Raw genomic sequence first — 15,592 nt, forward strand, 5'->3', positions numbered from 1 at the left:
CCCCAGGACCAAAGTCCACCACGCTAACCACTAGGCCACTCATCCACTTGTAAGTACAGTATAACATTCACTTTCAGATTGAATGAGAATGCCCTGCTTGTTCTTTAAATATATTTCTGTACCTTTCCTCCTGATTTAGATGTAAAATTACATTTTAGCTGGGAAAATAATAGAAAGAAACAAACTGTTGCACAGCCTAGGGCATTATTATTTTACCATATAGAAATCAATGTAGCGATGCAACAGTTTGCTTTATTATGACAGTGCAAGAGTTCACCCAAAAGCACAGATTGACACAGTCAAACATGTTATAAAAACAGTTGGAACACAGTATATAATTTTATAAAAATTAATTATTTTTTTTCTTGTGTATTGAGGTCTGAAAAGTGAATGACTTTAGAAATACATATCCACTTATTATAAAACACCCCCTCACAAGCTGTAGCAGTCATGGGTAAAATGCACCTAAATACATTTACAACTACTCAGGAGTTGGTGTAAATGTAAATGCTGCTGTGTTGTAATATATGTGCATCCTTTGTGACTTCACCCATGCTGTCCAAACTGCTCCCTTAAACACGCCTTCACTTTAGACATGTACATTCTCCATGTCTACTTTATACTCACCTAACCCCTGGTGTAATTTTAGAAAAGCCCCTTTTCTGTGGGTAAACAGGGATAACCCATGAACAAAAGTTTTAAAATTACCCCCATACTTTGTTGTAGCTGTTGCCCAGCAACTATGAGGGACTGTAGACTTGTGTGATAGGTTGATGGAGCTGTACATTAACGATGTACTCCACAATAATGGGAAATGAGTGAATGACAGAATGCAGGAGCCCTCAACCTCTCAATTAGGATGGAGGTGATCTGACTCTGGGTCCCCACAAATAAGCACCTAATTCATTGGACTTTCCCATAGCTACAGAATAGAAGAAAAGCCTTAATGAGTCAGGTCCTAAGTATGATTTTATTCCCAAAGCATGCTGTTTTGAACATAGCATTGAATCTTAGCCTGAGACCTACTACTGAGAAAATATTGTTTTTAGATATAATCTTTTTAACCACTGGACTCAGGATCTAGGATGTTTAGGGAATAAAGAAACCGGGTCAGGAGTATCAGAGAAGCAGTTATAGTTAGATCTCCAATGGTCTCCATCAGATTTCCAGCTAAAATGTAGAGCCAGGACAAGTTCTCCTGAAAGGAAACAGCAAAAGGGGAATTTCATGTGGGCCTTGGTGCCTTCCATATACTGAAGGGGGACTCGTTCAACCTCAGTCTTTAGCATCTGAAAGCACAGGTTGTGCAATGGTATTTAATTGGTTAATGAGGTGGTTGACAAAGCTTAAATCGTATGTCTGCAAAAATGCCAGTCATCAGCAAACAGGACACGAGAGAAAACTCCAATTTTGAAAAAAAAAAAAGATATTTAAGAATACAAACAAAAATGAAAATGTACTGTCTATATGAAATATGTGAGATCTTTCTAATCCCTTTTGCCATTGCAAATTGATAATTGATCTCTAAATGCTGATAGCAGAGCACTCCAACTGGTATAAGTGAAGCATTTCACTTATGGTAATACGTAACCCTATATAGCTAGTCAATTTCATCCTAGTTTTTCTAAAAGTGCGGCACACGAATCCCGAGAATACAGTTGATAGTTTAAGTTCAACAGAATGGCTTGAATTGACTTGGGTCTTTTCCTTCATCAGTGTTTTGGTACTAACTATCTGTGCTCTGTCATGTGGCCCATGATATGGCTGCACTGTGCTCCTTGGCTTTCATTCTGAGGGCTGCAATGCTGGAGGTCTTGCGGTCTGGTTCAGCATTCAGGTCATAGCCATTGATGCCAGCGCTGATGCCAGCAGTGCCAAATAGGCTGCCCATGTGCGTCTGTGCCACGTGACTCCCAGGGCCTGGCACACTCAGAAATTCAGAAACGCCTCCAGTGGCGTGTGGATGGGCATGGGGGGACATGCAGGATGGCACGGTGTCACAGGGGACCACGCAGGCAGGCACTGGGGAGCCACCACCATTATTTCCAATCCAAGATGGATTCTGGATCTGGGAAAGAGAGAAGATCAAAGACAGTCAATGATATCCAGAGGAATATATTGCTCAAATGAAAGAGAACGAAAAACAATTATCCAAATCAAAACATCCCAGAAAAGAGCACATTATCATCCTAGACAGGGAAATTTTCATAGCTTTTTAACTGGGTAAACTGGCTAACTGAAAACAGCATTAATCAATGTAAAAGATACACAAGGATTTTCATAGTGTGCGCACTGGTAGCCAGAATGAAGGGAGGTGAACCTGGAGGAATGTTTTCAATGACTCATAAAATGCATGCACATTTTATTTTCAGACCTATTCATAATATTTTGCATCAAGTTTTTACCCTCAGCAAATGCTGGTGCAAAGTGCACAGATCTTTTGTACCTGTGGACAGATTTCAAAGGGAAAGTCTGTGAGCACGTTCCCCATTCATGGAGATGTCTTTAGCTCGGGGGGGGGGGGGGGGGGGGGGATGAGTAGACATGTTAATTATGGGTCCGATATCCAGCCAGTGGTGATCAGTGTTTTGCTGACCGCTGCCGGCATTAAACCTGGAAATTCAATGTCACGGAATGTCTGGCTCCGGCATTGAATTTCCGGCTCCGGCATTGAATTTCCAGGTACAGGGAGCTGGCTAAAACGTATCTGGTTAAGAGCGATATTCAGCACTTAAATGGCTAGGAAGAACTGCATAAAGATAGGACTGCATTGATGTGGTCCTATTCATGAAGTTAAGTGCTAAATATTGGTACTTAACCGGCTTTGGCTTGAGTGCTAGCTGGACATTTTCATTGGAACTATCCAGTTAAGTGCCACTGAAAATGCCTGGTTAGCCCTGGACTGGTAACTAGACTCAGTAGAGGGCTTTCTCATTGTGGTGCCTGTCTATAGAATTAAATCTTTGGAGGAGTGGCCTAGTGGTTAGAGCACCAGTCTTGACATCTAGAAGTGGCTGGTTCAAATCCCACTGCTGCTCCTTGTGATCTTAGGCAAGTCACTTAACCCTCCATTGCCTCAGGTACTAACTTGGGCTCTGCTTACTAAGCTGCACTATTGTTTTTAGCGCGTTCTAACACTAGAGACATCCATAGGTATATTGTGTGTCTCTAGCATTAGCACGCACTAAAAACGCTAGCGTGGCTTAGTAAACAGGACCCTTAGATTGTGAGCCTTCCAGGAACAGAGAAATACCCAGTGTACCTAAATGTAACTCACCTTGAGCTACTACTGAAAAGTGTGAGCAAAATCCAAAATTAAAAAAAAAAAAATAGCCTGTTTTCTGTTGTGCTGTGAAATCTTCATAGAATAAGCCCACCAGTAGTTATTCCAGATGATGTATGAAACAGAATAACAGTGGAGAATCTTTATCTGATTACTTTAGCACTTGGGAAAAAGGTCCATAAAGAGAATTCTATTACTAAAGCACCTTGTAGGAACCTATTCTCTAAAGGAATGTAGATGCCTGCTTCAGGGCCAAAGCAACAAGGGCCCCCCCCTCCTCTCCCCACCCTACCCTGCCCCACAAATTATATTGGTTGCTTAAAGCAACTAATATAATTTTGGTAAGGGGATGTCTGTGAATTTAAAGCAACTTGCTTAAAATTCAGAGATCTCCCCATCCAAATTGCAATTATTTGCTTGCTTTAAATTCAGAGATCTGCTTCTTACTGAATTGAGCAATAAAGATGAAATCTGTTAAGAAGGGCACAGCCCTCCCTCCCCTTGGTACAGTGATAATGGCAGCTGCTCTCTGCTGCACGAGGTTGTTCACTGCCAAATAACTCAGGCTAGATAGTGCTACCAACACAGAGCAGGAGCATGCAGAGTACTGTCTGTGTGCGTCTGCTCCCCTAGCCTCTGCAGCAGTCTGTCTTCTTTGTCTGTCCTGACTTCTGCTCATGTGTGCTGGCCGGGGCCTGAGTTAGTGACTCATTAACTCCTTAGCTCTTCTCTGCTCCCACAGGTCCGCCACAGGTCCTTCCTGCTGCATCACCTCCCTCTGCGGAAATAGGAAGTACGTCACATAGAAGGAGGCGGGATGAGGCAGGAAGAAGGATCTGCGGGCTGCAGCAATAGAGAACACTTAAGCGTTAACACGATTTGCATAACCCAGATCCCAGTTGACACAAATGAACAGGAGAGAAATGCAGCATTATGTGCACCTGCCCCGATGTGGTGCCACTACTGGGCCCAGGGAAACTTGTCCCCTTTCTCGGTGACCCTGGCCTGCTTTCCTTTATAGAATACCAGCATAACCACTTAAGTTCGAGTATGTGCTTAAAAGTTAGGTGCCAGCCATAGAACTGGTGTAGCATCTAAATGCCACAGATACATGCATGATATGTAGTGGTCTCTAAAGTTACACATGTGTGAGTCCCACCCATACTCCACACCTGTTTACTTCCCCTTGCAAATATACACTATGGCGCATAGGAGCCAACTTTTCAAAATGATTGGGGGTGCTAAACCTAATGGAAATTACCCTTCCCTGGACACAGTCAAGGAGTTTGTTCAATATCGGGGGTGCTCACGCACCCACAGAGCTGGCTCCTATGCTATGGTGCTCATTTTCAAAGCAGATGGACATCACAAAATCCCCCCCTCCCAAAAAAAAAAACCCCTTCTGCCCAAAACATCCAAATTGCAATTTTGGAACAGCAGAATTCAACTGTCCAAATACAAGGGGGCATGTTGTGGGTGTGGTTTGGACGGGACTAGGGAGGGCGCCAAATTAGGACATCCAACAGCGATAATCGAATGGAAAGAAATGTTCAACTCTAAAAAGAAGGACTTTTTTTTTAAAAAGACCTGTTTCATTCACATCCAGGGTACAAAAAAGTGCTCTGATTGAGCAGCTGACCACTGGAGGGATTAAGGCATGGCCTCTCATGACCCCCCCCCCCCCCCAGTGGTTACTGACCCCCTCCATCACCCCTGAATGTGACACCAGAAAGAGAAAACAAGGCTCCCTGACAAGATCAGGCATTATGGGCATTCTGAACAAAGCAGCAAGCAGGTCTGAAGTGTAGCCTAGAGGTCAGTCTGCAGTGGATGTTAAGCCAGGGGACCCAGGTTCAAATCTCACTTCAACTCTTTTTTATAACCTTTAACTTGTGAGCCCTCGGAACCAGAGATATACTTATTGTATCTAAATATTTATGACACCTGCAAGCCTGAAGGCTATTGAGGTGGTGCACACTCAGGTACAGTAGGCATTTCCTTGTTTCTGGAGGTTCAGTCTTTAAAATAACAGAGTTGGAGTGGAATATGAACCTGGATGCCCTGGATTAAAGTCCACTGCACTGACCATTAGACTGCTCGCTCCTCTGCTCTGCAGGGACGTCTGTGTGGCCATTTTTGTATAAATGCTGCAAGACAGATGTCCTTGTCACTGGTATTTTGGTGTTCATAATTTGGATGTTTTATTTTGGAAAATGGCTGTTCATTTTGGATGTTCTCACGTATGTTCAAACAGGAAAAACTTACGTTTTTTTGTTTGAAAATTGCTGTGAGATGGATGGGGTTTTTTGGAGTTTATAAGCAGGACGTTCCAATTCTGACTTGGACGTTCTTTTGAAAATGCTCCTCCACATAAGTTAAGCAGGTATTTACAGAAGCGCTTAGGAAGAATTTTGGCAGTTGTGTGTATATGTGAAGCTATATGTGTATATACACCACTATTCTAAACATTTATGGTTTATTTAAGTTTGATATTCTGCATTCAGTAAATATACAACAAAATGGTTTACAAAATAAAGGCTGAGCTCAATAAAAAAAGAAACACAAAGAGGCATATTTTCAAAGCACTTAGACTTATAAAGTTACATAGTAACCTGTGGAGTTTAATTCTTTAAAAATGAACCCCAAAGTAAAATAACATATAAACACATGACATAGGAACTTCATTATTTATATAGGATAGAATAGACAAGAGAGTAACAACCACACAAGACACAGGCGCCAACCGTGCTCCACCGGAAACTCATCTAGAAGGTGCCCTGCCTAAAAGATTAATCTGTAGAAGTCATATTTAAAAAAGTGAGATTTAAGAGCAGATTTAAATTTAATCCAGGATCGCCAAAGATATAGCGCAATCAGAAAAGGTTCAAAGATGAACAACCAAAATGATAAAGGTGATGGAACTCCTCTTGTATGAGGAAAGGCTAAAGAAGTTAGGGCTCTTCAGCTTGGAAAAGGATTGCTGAGGGGGGATAGAATTGAGGTCTACAGAATCCTGAGTGGTGTGGTAGAAATGAATCGATTTGTTTACTCTTTCAAAAAATACAAAGACCAGGGGACACTCAATGAAGTTACACTTTAAAAACAAATAGGAGGAAATATTTTTTCACTCAATGAATAGTTAAGCTCTGGAACTCTTTACCAGAGGATGTAGTAACAGCAGTTAGAATATCTAGGTTTTAAAAAGGTTTGGACAAGTTCCTGGAGGAAAAGGGGAAGCCACTGCTTGTCCTGGGATTGGTAGCATGGGTTTCTGCCAGGTATTGTGACCTAGCTTGGCCACTGTTGGAAATAGGATACAGGGCTAGATGGACCATTGGTTTGACCCAGTATAGCTATTCTTATGTTATTATCGTCCTGCTTGTAGTTTGCAAGGCACTGAATTCCAGAGTAGTAGTAGAAGAAAATGGATTAAGGAAGATGAAGAAGAGCAAACCTTATTAAAATAGCCCAGTGTGGCCACATTTTGACTATAGCAGGCTGCTTCAGGGGCACTGACTAAAGGGGGTTCTAAAAACATACATCCCCTTAATGGAGGTAAGGACTGCTGGCAATTACCACAGCACTCCTTCTCAGTAACAGCTTCTTCATCTTCATCTTCCATGATCCATTGTCTTCTTCTACTTCTGTGGTTTGTGGATCACCATCCTCTTTTGTGCCAATACCATTGAATTCCAGAGGAAAGGAGACAGATAAAAGAAGGCAGAGAATCAAGGTGTGCTTGTGATAATGATGAGAGAGAGAGAGAAGATGCTCATTAACACAGCAAAAATGGCCTGTCCGGGATCAGTAGGGATGATAGATAACACAGAGTATCCTGAAAAAGGGCATTATGAGCCAACAAAAGATCCTTAAATTGGATATGGTAGCTAACTGGTAACCCATGAAAATGGTGTAAGAGTGGGAAGACACAATCACGCAAGCAAATTCAACATAGGACATTTTGAGGACAATCAGTGCCCAAATGTTATTGCCTGTGTTAAAGGTTATTCATTTTCACTTTCACAATATTTTCTGTGGATTTTTCCCTTTTCCAAAGTCAGAGGAAATTTAATTCTTGGGCAAAAGAGGAATTATTTCAAAAACTGAGGAATTGAACTGATTTGATATGCAAGCATTTTTTTCTTTCTTTTTTTTTTTTGATCTGCTTTTGCCCAAGACATAAAGCTAGCCCTAACTTTTTAGTGAAAGAGTGAGGAAAAATATTTTGATTTTGTATCCGGCAGCCTGGAGCTCTTTCCATCTCTGGAAAACAAACCTACCATACATTATAAAACGTTCAATTCAGCAGCACATCCATCGCAAGCCTACATGTGGGCTCCCAGATAGAAAAAAAGAAAACAAGGCTGGTATACTGCAGAACAGGCTGGCGGCAGGAGGCCTTTCCATGGGGAATAGGTGTAAGAGAGTGTGAGATGAAAGAATGCAACAGGAGAGGATCCAGATGTGCAGACTGTGTGAAGCGCTCTGCATTCCACAGTCCCCCAGCACTACTCACCCATCTTCTAAATCCTGACCTCTTACCTCTTTCAAATTCATTTGTTTTTGCATTGGTGATGAAATGTAAGAAAATAGAAGCAAGAAAAAACTGTGTCAGGAACTGCAAGAACTTCATTTGCCATGAGTGGACCTTTGTCTTTCTTGACCATGTGCTTGTGCAGCAAACCATGTCCCCTCTCTTGTATGAGAGACCTAGACCCTCAGCTCTGGCACTCAGGACAGGAGTGTTCACTGCTCACTTGCCTTTCTCTCTGCCAAAGGTCAGGCATGTCCCTGACAGCTGAGTTTACAGGATTCAGAGCAGATCAAGAGACAGGCTTTGGAGACACTTAGATGAGAGGAAGGGGGTTATAGCAAACTTAGAGGTTCAAATAGTAAGCTCTAGGAAAAAAGAAAGAAAAACTTTGGAGGGAGGGAGCTTCAGGCCCAAAAAAGAAAGGGGTAGTAAAAGACAGAGGGACCACTCTTCCAATTCACATGCCAAGCTTAACACCTAGCTCTAAATATCCTAACAAAAAGGGGAGAATAAACTTAATAGATGATGCTATAGTTCATTTAACTAATATTTTTCTAAAATGTATTATAACAGAATGATCTTTAAAGTTATGGATGCCAGAAAACAAACAAAAAAATTATATTATATATTGCTTCCCTGTCCTATCTGATTTTACCTTTCTTACAAGAAACCTACTGGATCCCAGGTGATCATCTACTATATCATAGACACTTTCTCCATTTGTAAGTACCAGGTCAACTATCGCCCGCTTATGGGTTTTGTTACCAGTGCATGGACAATCTCCCCTGCAGAGAATTTATGATCACTCTTTTACTAGTTGATAACTGCAGCTGGAATATCCCAGTGAGCATCTAGTAGATTAAAATCACTGAGTAATGGCACATTCCATTTCCATGCAGTTATGTGAATATGATAACTATGATATTCAGAGTGCATGGTTTATCTCCAAAATGCTGTCATTTTATAACACATTTTGGTGGGTGCAGTGATTGGTATCAGTAGTGACACAATTGTGGCTTTGGGTGCATTTGACTCAGCATCTGACCAGGCTGAATTTGAATTGTGAACACCTATAAGCTACAGGGGGAAAGGTCCCCCCCCCCCCCCCCCCCCGCAATATCATTCCTGCCCAGATCCTACCTTCATTCAGTGTGCCCCACCATCTCAGTGGCGAGTACTATTTTTGGGATTTCCTGCCACACCAGCAATTCCAGTAATCAGCATGGGATCTACAAACTGTCCTGCACTGGTAGGCTCTACAGCATCATTTTGCCCTCCTCTATAAGACTTTATATTACCATGGAAACCCATACAAGAGACATGGCACCACAAGGCCTGTCAGTATGTGAGGGCTTGCAGGCCTGGTACTAAATTTTCTTATGTTCCTGTCAGACTTGCTGCTGCAAGGTGACACCCCTTTATAGGAGAAGTGATACTTTGACAGCATGCCCAGATGGAGATGGCAGTAGTAGCAGTGCTTTGGCACCTATCAAAATCTGGTGCTAGACCCAGTTGCCTATGTTAAGTATTCCTAAGTCCAGACTGTCATCGGATCATGGTTTAAGGCATTTATGAAACAGCTGCTGGTGCATCGACTGGGATCAGTGAATCTTGTTCTTAAGGCATTTCAGGCTCATGGCTGCAAAGATGATTAATCTGATGGTATAATCCATTACGCACATCTGTAGTATATATGATGGGTCCAGTTGCCTTGATGGTCATCCTTGCCTCTCGGCTGACCCAGTGGCTCAGATGGTAAATGCCATATATTACCATATGAAAGTCCTGGTTTGAGTCCCAGGCTGGGAAATATGCTCCAAGTTGACCAGTGCTCATATACACTGCAGTGGAAGAGTTGTGGTCATTGTATGGAAGTGGCATCTAAACAGTAAGAGTCAGAGCCCATTGTTGTGAGATTTCTAAAGGAGCCAGGATGGCTACTACAGTGATTTAACTCAGGTGGGTAGGGGTTAGGAGGAAACAAGGCTGGTATACTACAGAAGAGGCTTTCAGGGTAAAATCATTGGGTAGTGCAATCTCAAGGCACCAGAGCCCAGTCTGGTTCTGAATGAGCTAAAAGAAGCAGGAGACAACTGCTAGAACTAAAAGTGCATAAGCTTGCATCTCTTTAAGATCTGTAGTCCATTCTTCAATGTACAGTCTAAGCAACTTTTCAAAAGACAGTTCACAATATTTTTTGTTGGACTCTTGTCATGTTGCAATTTATTATATAACCAGTTGTGCCATAATAAATAAGCAAGTGTGATGGGATAATATCCTCCTTCTTCAACAAATCTTTGGACATTTGTACTGTTTGGTTAGCTTGACCATTTGATGAGGAGTAAAATACTGAAGTGTTTGTGTCATGAATCCGTTGTCTTTTCACAAAATCTTGAAGTCTTAATCATGAATATGGCTCCATTTTCTAAAATGAGTTATCCTGACCAGAGCTGCTTCTGATCACTTAAGAGTTGATAGTGATTAGATGCATTAAGGTAGTCTAGAGGGGAAGAAAAATCAATGCATATCTTCTTCACAAACTTCACAGAGCAGTTGATCTTGATCTTTAATTTCTAAATGCTTACAAAACTGAAGGATTCTACCAGACTGTGAAGTTCAGTAATGTGATACCCCTTGTTGAATTGAAATCTGTTGATGATTTCAGGCAACCCAAGGGCTTCTTTTAATAAGCCGTGCCAGGAATCACTAGCGTTGCTTAGTAAAAGAGGCCCTAAGTGAGAAAAGTGCTTTCAATACAAGACTAAATTTTCTCATAGGATATACATACAGTAAGCATGTTATTATGCATATGGCTGAGCCTACAACACACTGCAGAGCAACTTTCTGTCACATTTTATCCCTGATGCTACTCACTTGACCATATAGTTACATACTTGATTAGGCTTGAAAAAAGACTAGAAGTTCATCAAATCCAACCTTCCAATTGTTTAACTCCTTCTACATGGTAATCCAAAGAAAGTCAAAATACACTGTACATCTCTTTAAGCAAGTTAAGGTACTTCCCACGTAAAGCCCATTTGAATTCTGGAATTAATTCATCTAGTTGAATTTATTTGCTATTTTCAGTTCTTCTACCTCCTGCTGCTCACATGAAATTCAAAGGGACATATCCCTGGTTAAGTAAGGAAAGGCACAAGGTTAGCATGTAGAAAACCAGAGAGACTGTAGCCTTTCTACAGGAAGCAGCTGTGTTTGCTCATCTGATATGTACTTGGCTTCCACCTAGTGGCTGGTGCCAATATTTACATTTTAGACTGAAAACAGATTGCAAACTGAAAGGGGAAAAAAGGAAATGTTTAGGGAGGAACCACAGATGCCACAGGTCACTATAAGGGGCTTTTTTGGGGTTGTAATCCAAATTCTTAACTATATCTTCACAAGATACTCCACTGAATGTATGAGGCCAAAGATAAGAAGTATTACTAGATACTATAATTATATGATAAATCTGAGGTCTAGCCCAGATCTCTGGGTCACCCAGCTGTTTGCTCACCTGTGCATAGTTCTCTGCTCGAGTTAAGAGGGGCAGTTCGTAAGCAGTGGAGAAATGGGTGCGCACCTGCTGCATCTGTCCAAACCTCTCTCTCTTCCTCCACTTTGCCCTTCGGTTCTGGAACCAGACCTGAGGAGACAAGCAGATGGCAATGTCTGAGGGCTAGTGTTCAAAGTGATAGGCTTTGCAAAGGTCATTCTGTAGGATAACCAAGCATTACAGACCACAAGATAGTCAGAACAGCCACTATGGCTCTCATGTTTGTCTAAAAACTCTAGCCTTCCATTTCCTTTGTAATCTCTTCATTTGGGGGGGGGGGGGGGACAGATGGCTGCAACCTGACCCAATAAACAACCCAAGACATTTGCAGCAAAAAATGTTAAGAAAGCAAGAAAATTGAGGGAATGACTATTATTATTACTTCTTTCTTAGTGTATAGTTATCCAAACTCCTTCATTCACAATCAGTCTTGTCCAGGCCTCTCCACCTGCTAAGTAACTGGAAATCAAAATAAATCCAAGAGCAGGAGCAGTCATTTGCAAATCCTGCAATTTTCCAGCTTCTAAGAACATAAGTGTAGCCATACTGGGTCAGGCCAATGGTCTTGTGTACCTGACAGAATCCCAAAAAATGGCAACACTCCATACTACAAATCGCAGGGCAAGCAGTTGCTTCCGATGTCTGCCTCAATAGCAGACTATGGACTTTTCCTCCAGGAATTTGTCCAAACCTTTTTTAAACCCAGATACGCTAACCGCTGTTACCACCTCCTCCAGCAAAGAGTTCCAGAGCTTAACTATTCTTTGAGTGAAAAAATATTTCCTCCTATTTGGTTTAAATTATTTCCATGTAACTTCCTCGAGTGTCCCCTAGTCTTTATACTTTTGGAATGAGTAAAAAATTGATTTACTTCTACTCATTCTACACCATTCAGGATTTTGTAAATCTCAGTCATATCTCCCCTCATCTGTCTCTTTTCCAAGCTGAAGAGCCCTAACCTCTTTAACCTTTCCTCATACGACATGAGTTCCATCCCCTTTATCATTTTGGTTGCTCTTCTGTGAACCTTTTCTAATTCCGCTGTATCTTTTTTGAGATACGGCGACCAGAACTGAACCCAATACTAAAGGTGTGGACGCACCATGGAGCGATACAAAGGCATTATATAATTTTCAGTCAAGCTTATTGTATTTTTGCATTTCATTTTCCTTCAAATCTTTCTTTGTTAACCTTTACCTTACAGTTTTTAGAAGCTTCAGGCTATGGGGCAGATGTATCAAAATTTTGCTTAGTGCAATAATTGCTCCAGATTTAGCGGTGTAAATATTTTTAAAGGGGAAAAACACAGGAATTGAGGTAAGTGGAGCAATTTGTGCTGGAGCTTAACTTTGCTATATTTGTACTCTGTGCACTAGGCCTTTAGTCTTTGAAACTGAATCAACAACTGAAGTGACTTATACCTTCATCTAGCCCTGATGCAAATAAAGTCCAGAAAAATTCAGCTAGAAAGGATTTAAATAAACCCTGCAGTATTCCCCCATGATTATGATAACTGTCCACAGTTTGCTACCGGACCTGCCAGTGAGGGTCGGTTTGCAGCTTCTGATTATTATAGAAATACAGAATAGGTATCCTGGTGCTATCTTGCCTACAGGATCATGGATTTCATACACTATCATACAACCAAAGCATTTTTACATTTATTATATACAGGTACTTTCTCTGTCCTGAGTGGGCTCACAATCTTAAGTTTTTGTACCTGGGGCAATGGAGAGTTAGGTGATTTGTCCAGAGTCACAAGCAGCTACAGTGGGAATTGAATCCAGTTTCCCAGGTTCTCAACCCACTGTACTAACCATTAAGACAGTTCTCCAAGGGCAAGTGTAAATGCAGACAGGACCATTTCAGTTTCTCATTTCATCATCCAACAATTCCCCAACAGTAAAAATGACACCTATATACTCCAGTACTTTCCTTTCCTTTGTCTGATGATGTACAGCACACAAAGAGATTAAAAAACAACAAATAATTTTAAATAAATATATTAGCATTTAGTGATGCACTTCTGCCCATAGCTTTTCAAACACTTTTCAAGTCATATCTCCACTTGCTGCTGTTGTATATCTCAACAAACATATCTGTGAATGGGCATCAAATCTTGATGTTTGCTGAAATGAAACACAAACTCTTTGAATGAATTCCTTCAAAGAGGTGGTAAATAAAGCCAAATCTATCAATCAATCAGATTCAAGGATCAGGTGAAAAAGAGTAAAATATCAGCACACTAGTTTGCTTCTATTCTTTTCTACTTTCTGACATCTCTTTTGTAAAAGCTGAAAAACATCACTCAGAAGATCACCATGCTCAAATTGAAGAATCCTTGTAGTATTGGACATAATCCTGAATTTAGCTGTTTGGACATGGTCTGTGCAGAGATCTTTTATTTGAAACCAAATTTTATGTTGGATCCAGCTTGGAGCGGGAACCAGTTAGTAGTCAAAAAGAGACCATCTCTGTGTTTCACTCAAACTTAACAATTGATAATAACCCTGGAAGGGTTAAGTCTAAGGATTCCAGAAGCGGTAAAACCTGTGTTCCTACCGTGCTTACCTGGGATGGTGGAGAAAATCCTAGACTACTGAGGGTCTAGTTCAGCTATAACCATTTATTGCAATTGTATGACTGGATTGACTGAAAAGTCCTCCTTCAACCTGGATCAGAGATACATCTGATGTGGACATGGAGACAAATGTTATTTTTAAGTTTAAAGTTGTTACATCCTTTTGGCTTTTCAACTGAATGGAACCAAAGTTTTGCTCTCTTAGTTTATTACATTGAATTTGGAAACAAAGTTTCTACTACTACTACTACTATTTAGCATTTCTATAGCGCTACAAGGCATACGCAGTGCTGCACAAACATGGAAGAAAGATAGTCCCTGCTCAAAGAGCTTACAATCTAATAGACAAAAAATAAAGTAAGCAAATTAAATCAATTAATGTGTACGGGAAGGAAGAGAGGAGGGTAGGTGGAGGCGAGTGGTTACAAGTGGTTACGAGTCAAAAGCAATGTTAAAGAGGTGGGCTTTCAGTCTAGATTTAAAGGTGGCCAAGGATGGGGCAAGATGTAGGGGCTCAGGAAGTTAATTCCAGGCGTAGGGTGCAGCGAGACAGAAGGCTCGAAGTCTGGAGTTGGTAGTAGTGGAGAAGGGAACAGATAAGAAGGATTTATCCATGGAGCAGAGTGCATGGGAAGGGGTGTAGGGAAGGACGAGTGGGGAGAGTGTGGAGTTTCTGACCTATTATCACTGCTGTACTGCAGAAAATAGAATTGTGTTTTGTTTTCCTGTTTGTGCACTATCTACTTCAAAAAAAAGGAAACAAAAAAAATCAAGCACCTGGGAATCAACCAATCATCATGTGGAAATCAAATTACTTTAGTTAGTCTTCCCCACCAGAGGTCTTGTTTGTTAGTCTCTGGAAAGCGTATCATTTACATCAGCCTGGAAGAAACAGGGCTACACTTGTAGTTTTAATTAAAATAGTGCATCTTCTATATGAAACTTGTAGAAATCTATGCAGAGGGCTAAATTTAAGAACAAAATAAAGGCCTGAGAGTGGAACAGAAGCTTGCCATTTGGTTAAATGGTATTACAGTGAACACTTTCATTGAGGCATTGGTTACTGGGTCCCTCCATCTATTACAGTTTAGTGCATAAGTCTATTAAAATTACATGAGGAGACGCCGCTTTGATCCCCTCTCCTCCCACACCCCAGGATTCTCCTGCCCCTCTGACCCTGGGAGCAGGAGGAAGACGGCCAGACTCTGAAAGGCACTTCATAAAAACCAATGTTGTCATCACAGTCCCTCTTGCTGAAGTGGGGAGCTTTAGCATGTCAGAAAGCACACATGCACAAACTCACCGTGCCAAACTTAAACCAGAGAGATGGTACAGAGTAAGCCGGACCCCACATTGGGCTGGTGTTTGAGAGGAGCAGTCTGCTCATCCCATTAAATGCAGCTGGCAGCTGTGCAGCTGGCTGAGTGCTTTAATGTCATTCCTGATTTACGCAGCTAACACCTCCTCTCTGGCTGATGGGGAAGCTGTGGGCTGCTGCATTTCATGAATTAAAACAACTGAAATTCATTTAGGGCAGAGGGCAAGGACTGTCTCACTTCATATTCTGAAAAGACAGAGCAAGGGAGGACTGTCTCTTCAAAACATAATTTTGTTTCGAGTTCCTGCTGAACTAGCTGGATG

General features: G+C 41.3%; 1 protein-coding gene across 1 annotated transcript in view; it reads right to left on the bottom strand.

The window, feature by feature from the left end:
- Positions 1-240: 240 nt before the first annotated feature.
- The window catches only part of ALX4 (ALX homeobox 4), a 116,099-nt gene continuing 100,747 nt past the window's right edge, over positions 241-15,592 (bottom strand). The window contains exons 3-4 of the mRNA XM_030199478.1: positions 11,332-11,460; positions 241-2,068 (exon numbers count right to left, since the gene is read on the bottom strand). Coding sequence (XP_030055338.1) covers positions 1,745-2,068; positions 11,332-11,460 — 453 coding nt within the window. The 3' untranslated portion in view covers positions 241-1,744. The remainder of the gene's footprint in view (positions 2,069-11,331; positions 11,461-15,592) is intronic.

Source organism: Microcaecilia unicolor, chromosome 4 (genome assembly GCF_901765095.1).
Source record: "Microcaecilia unicolor chromosome 4, aMicUni1.1, whole genome shotgun sequence".
NCBI lineage: Eukaryota > Metazoa > Chordata > Amphibia > Gymnophiona > Siphonopidae > Microcaecilia > Microcaecilia unicolor.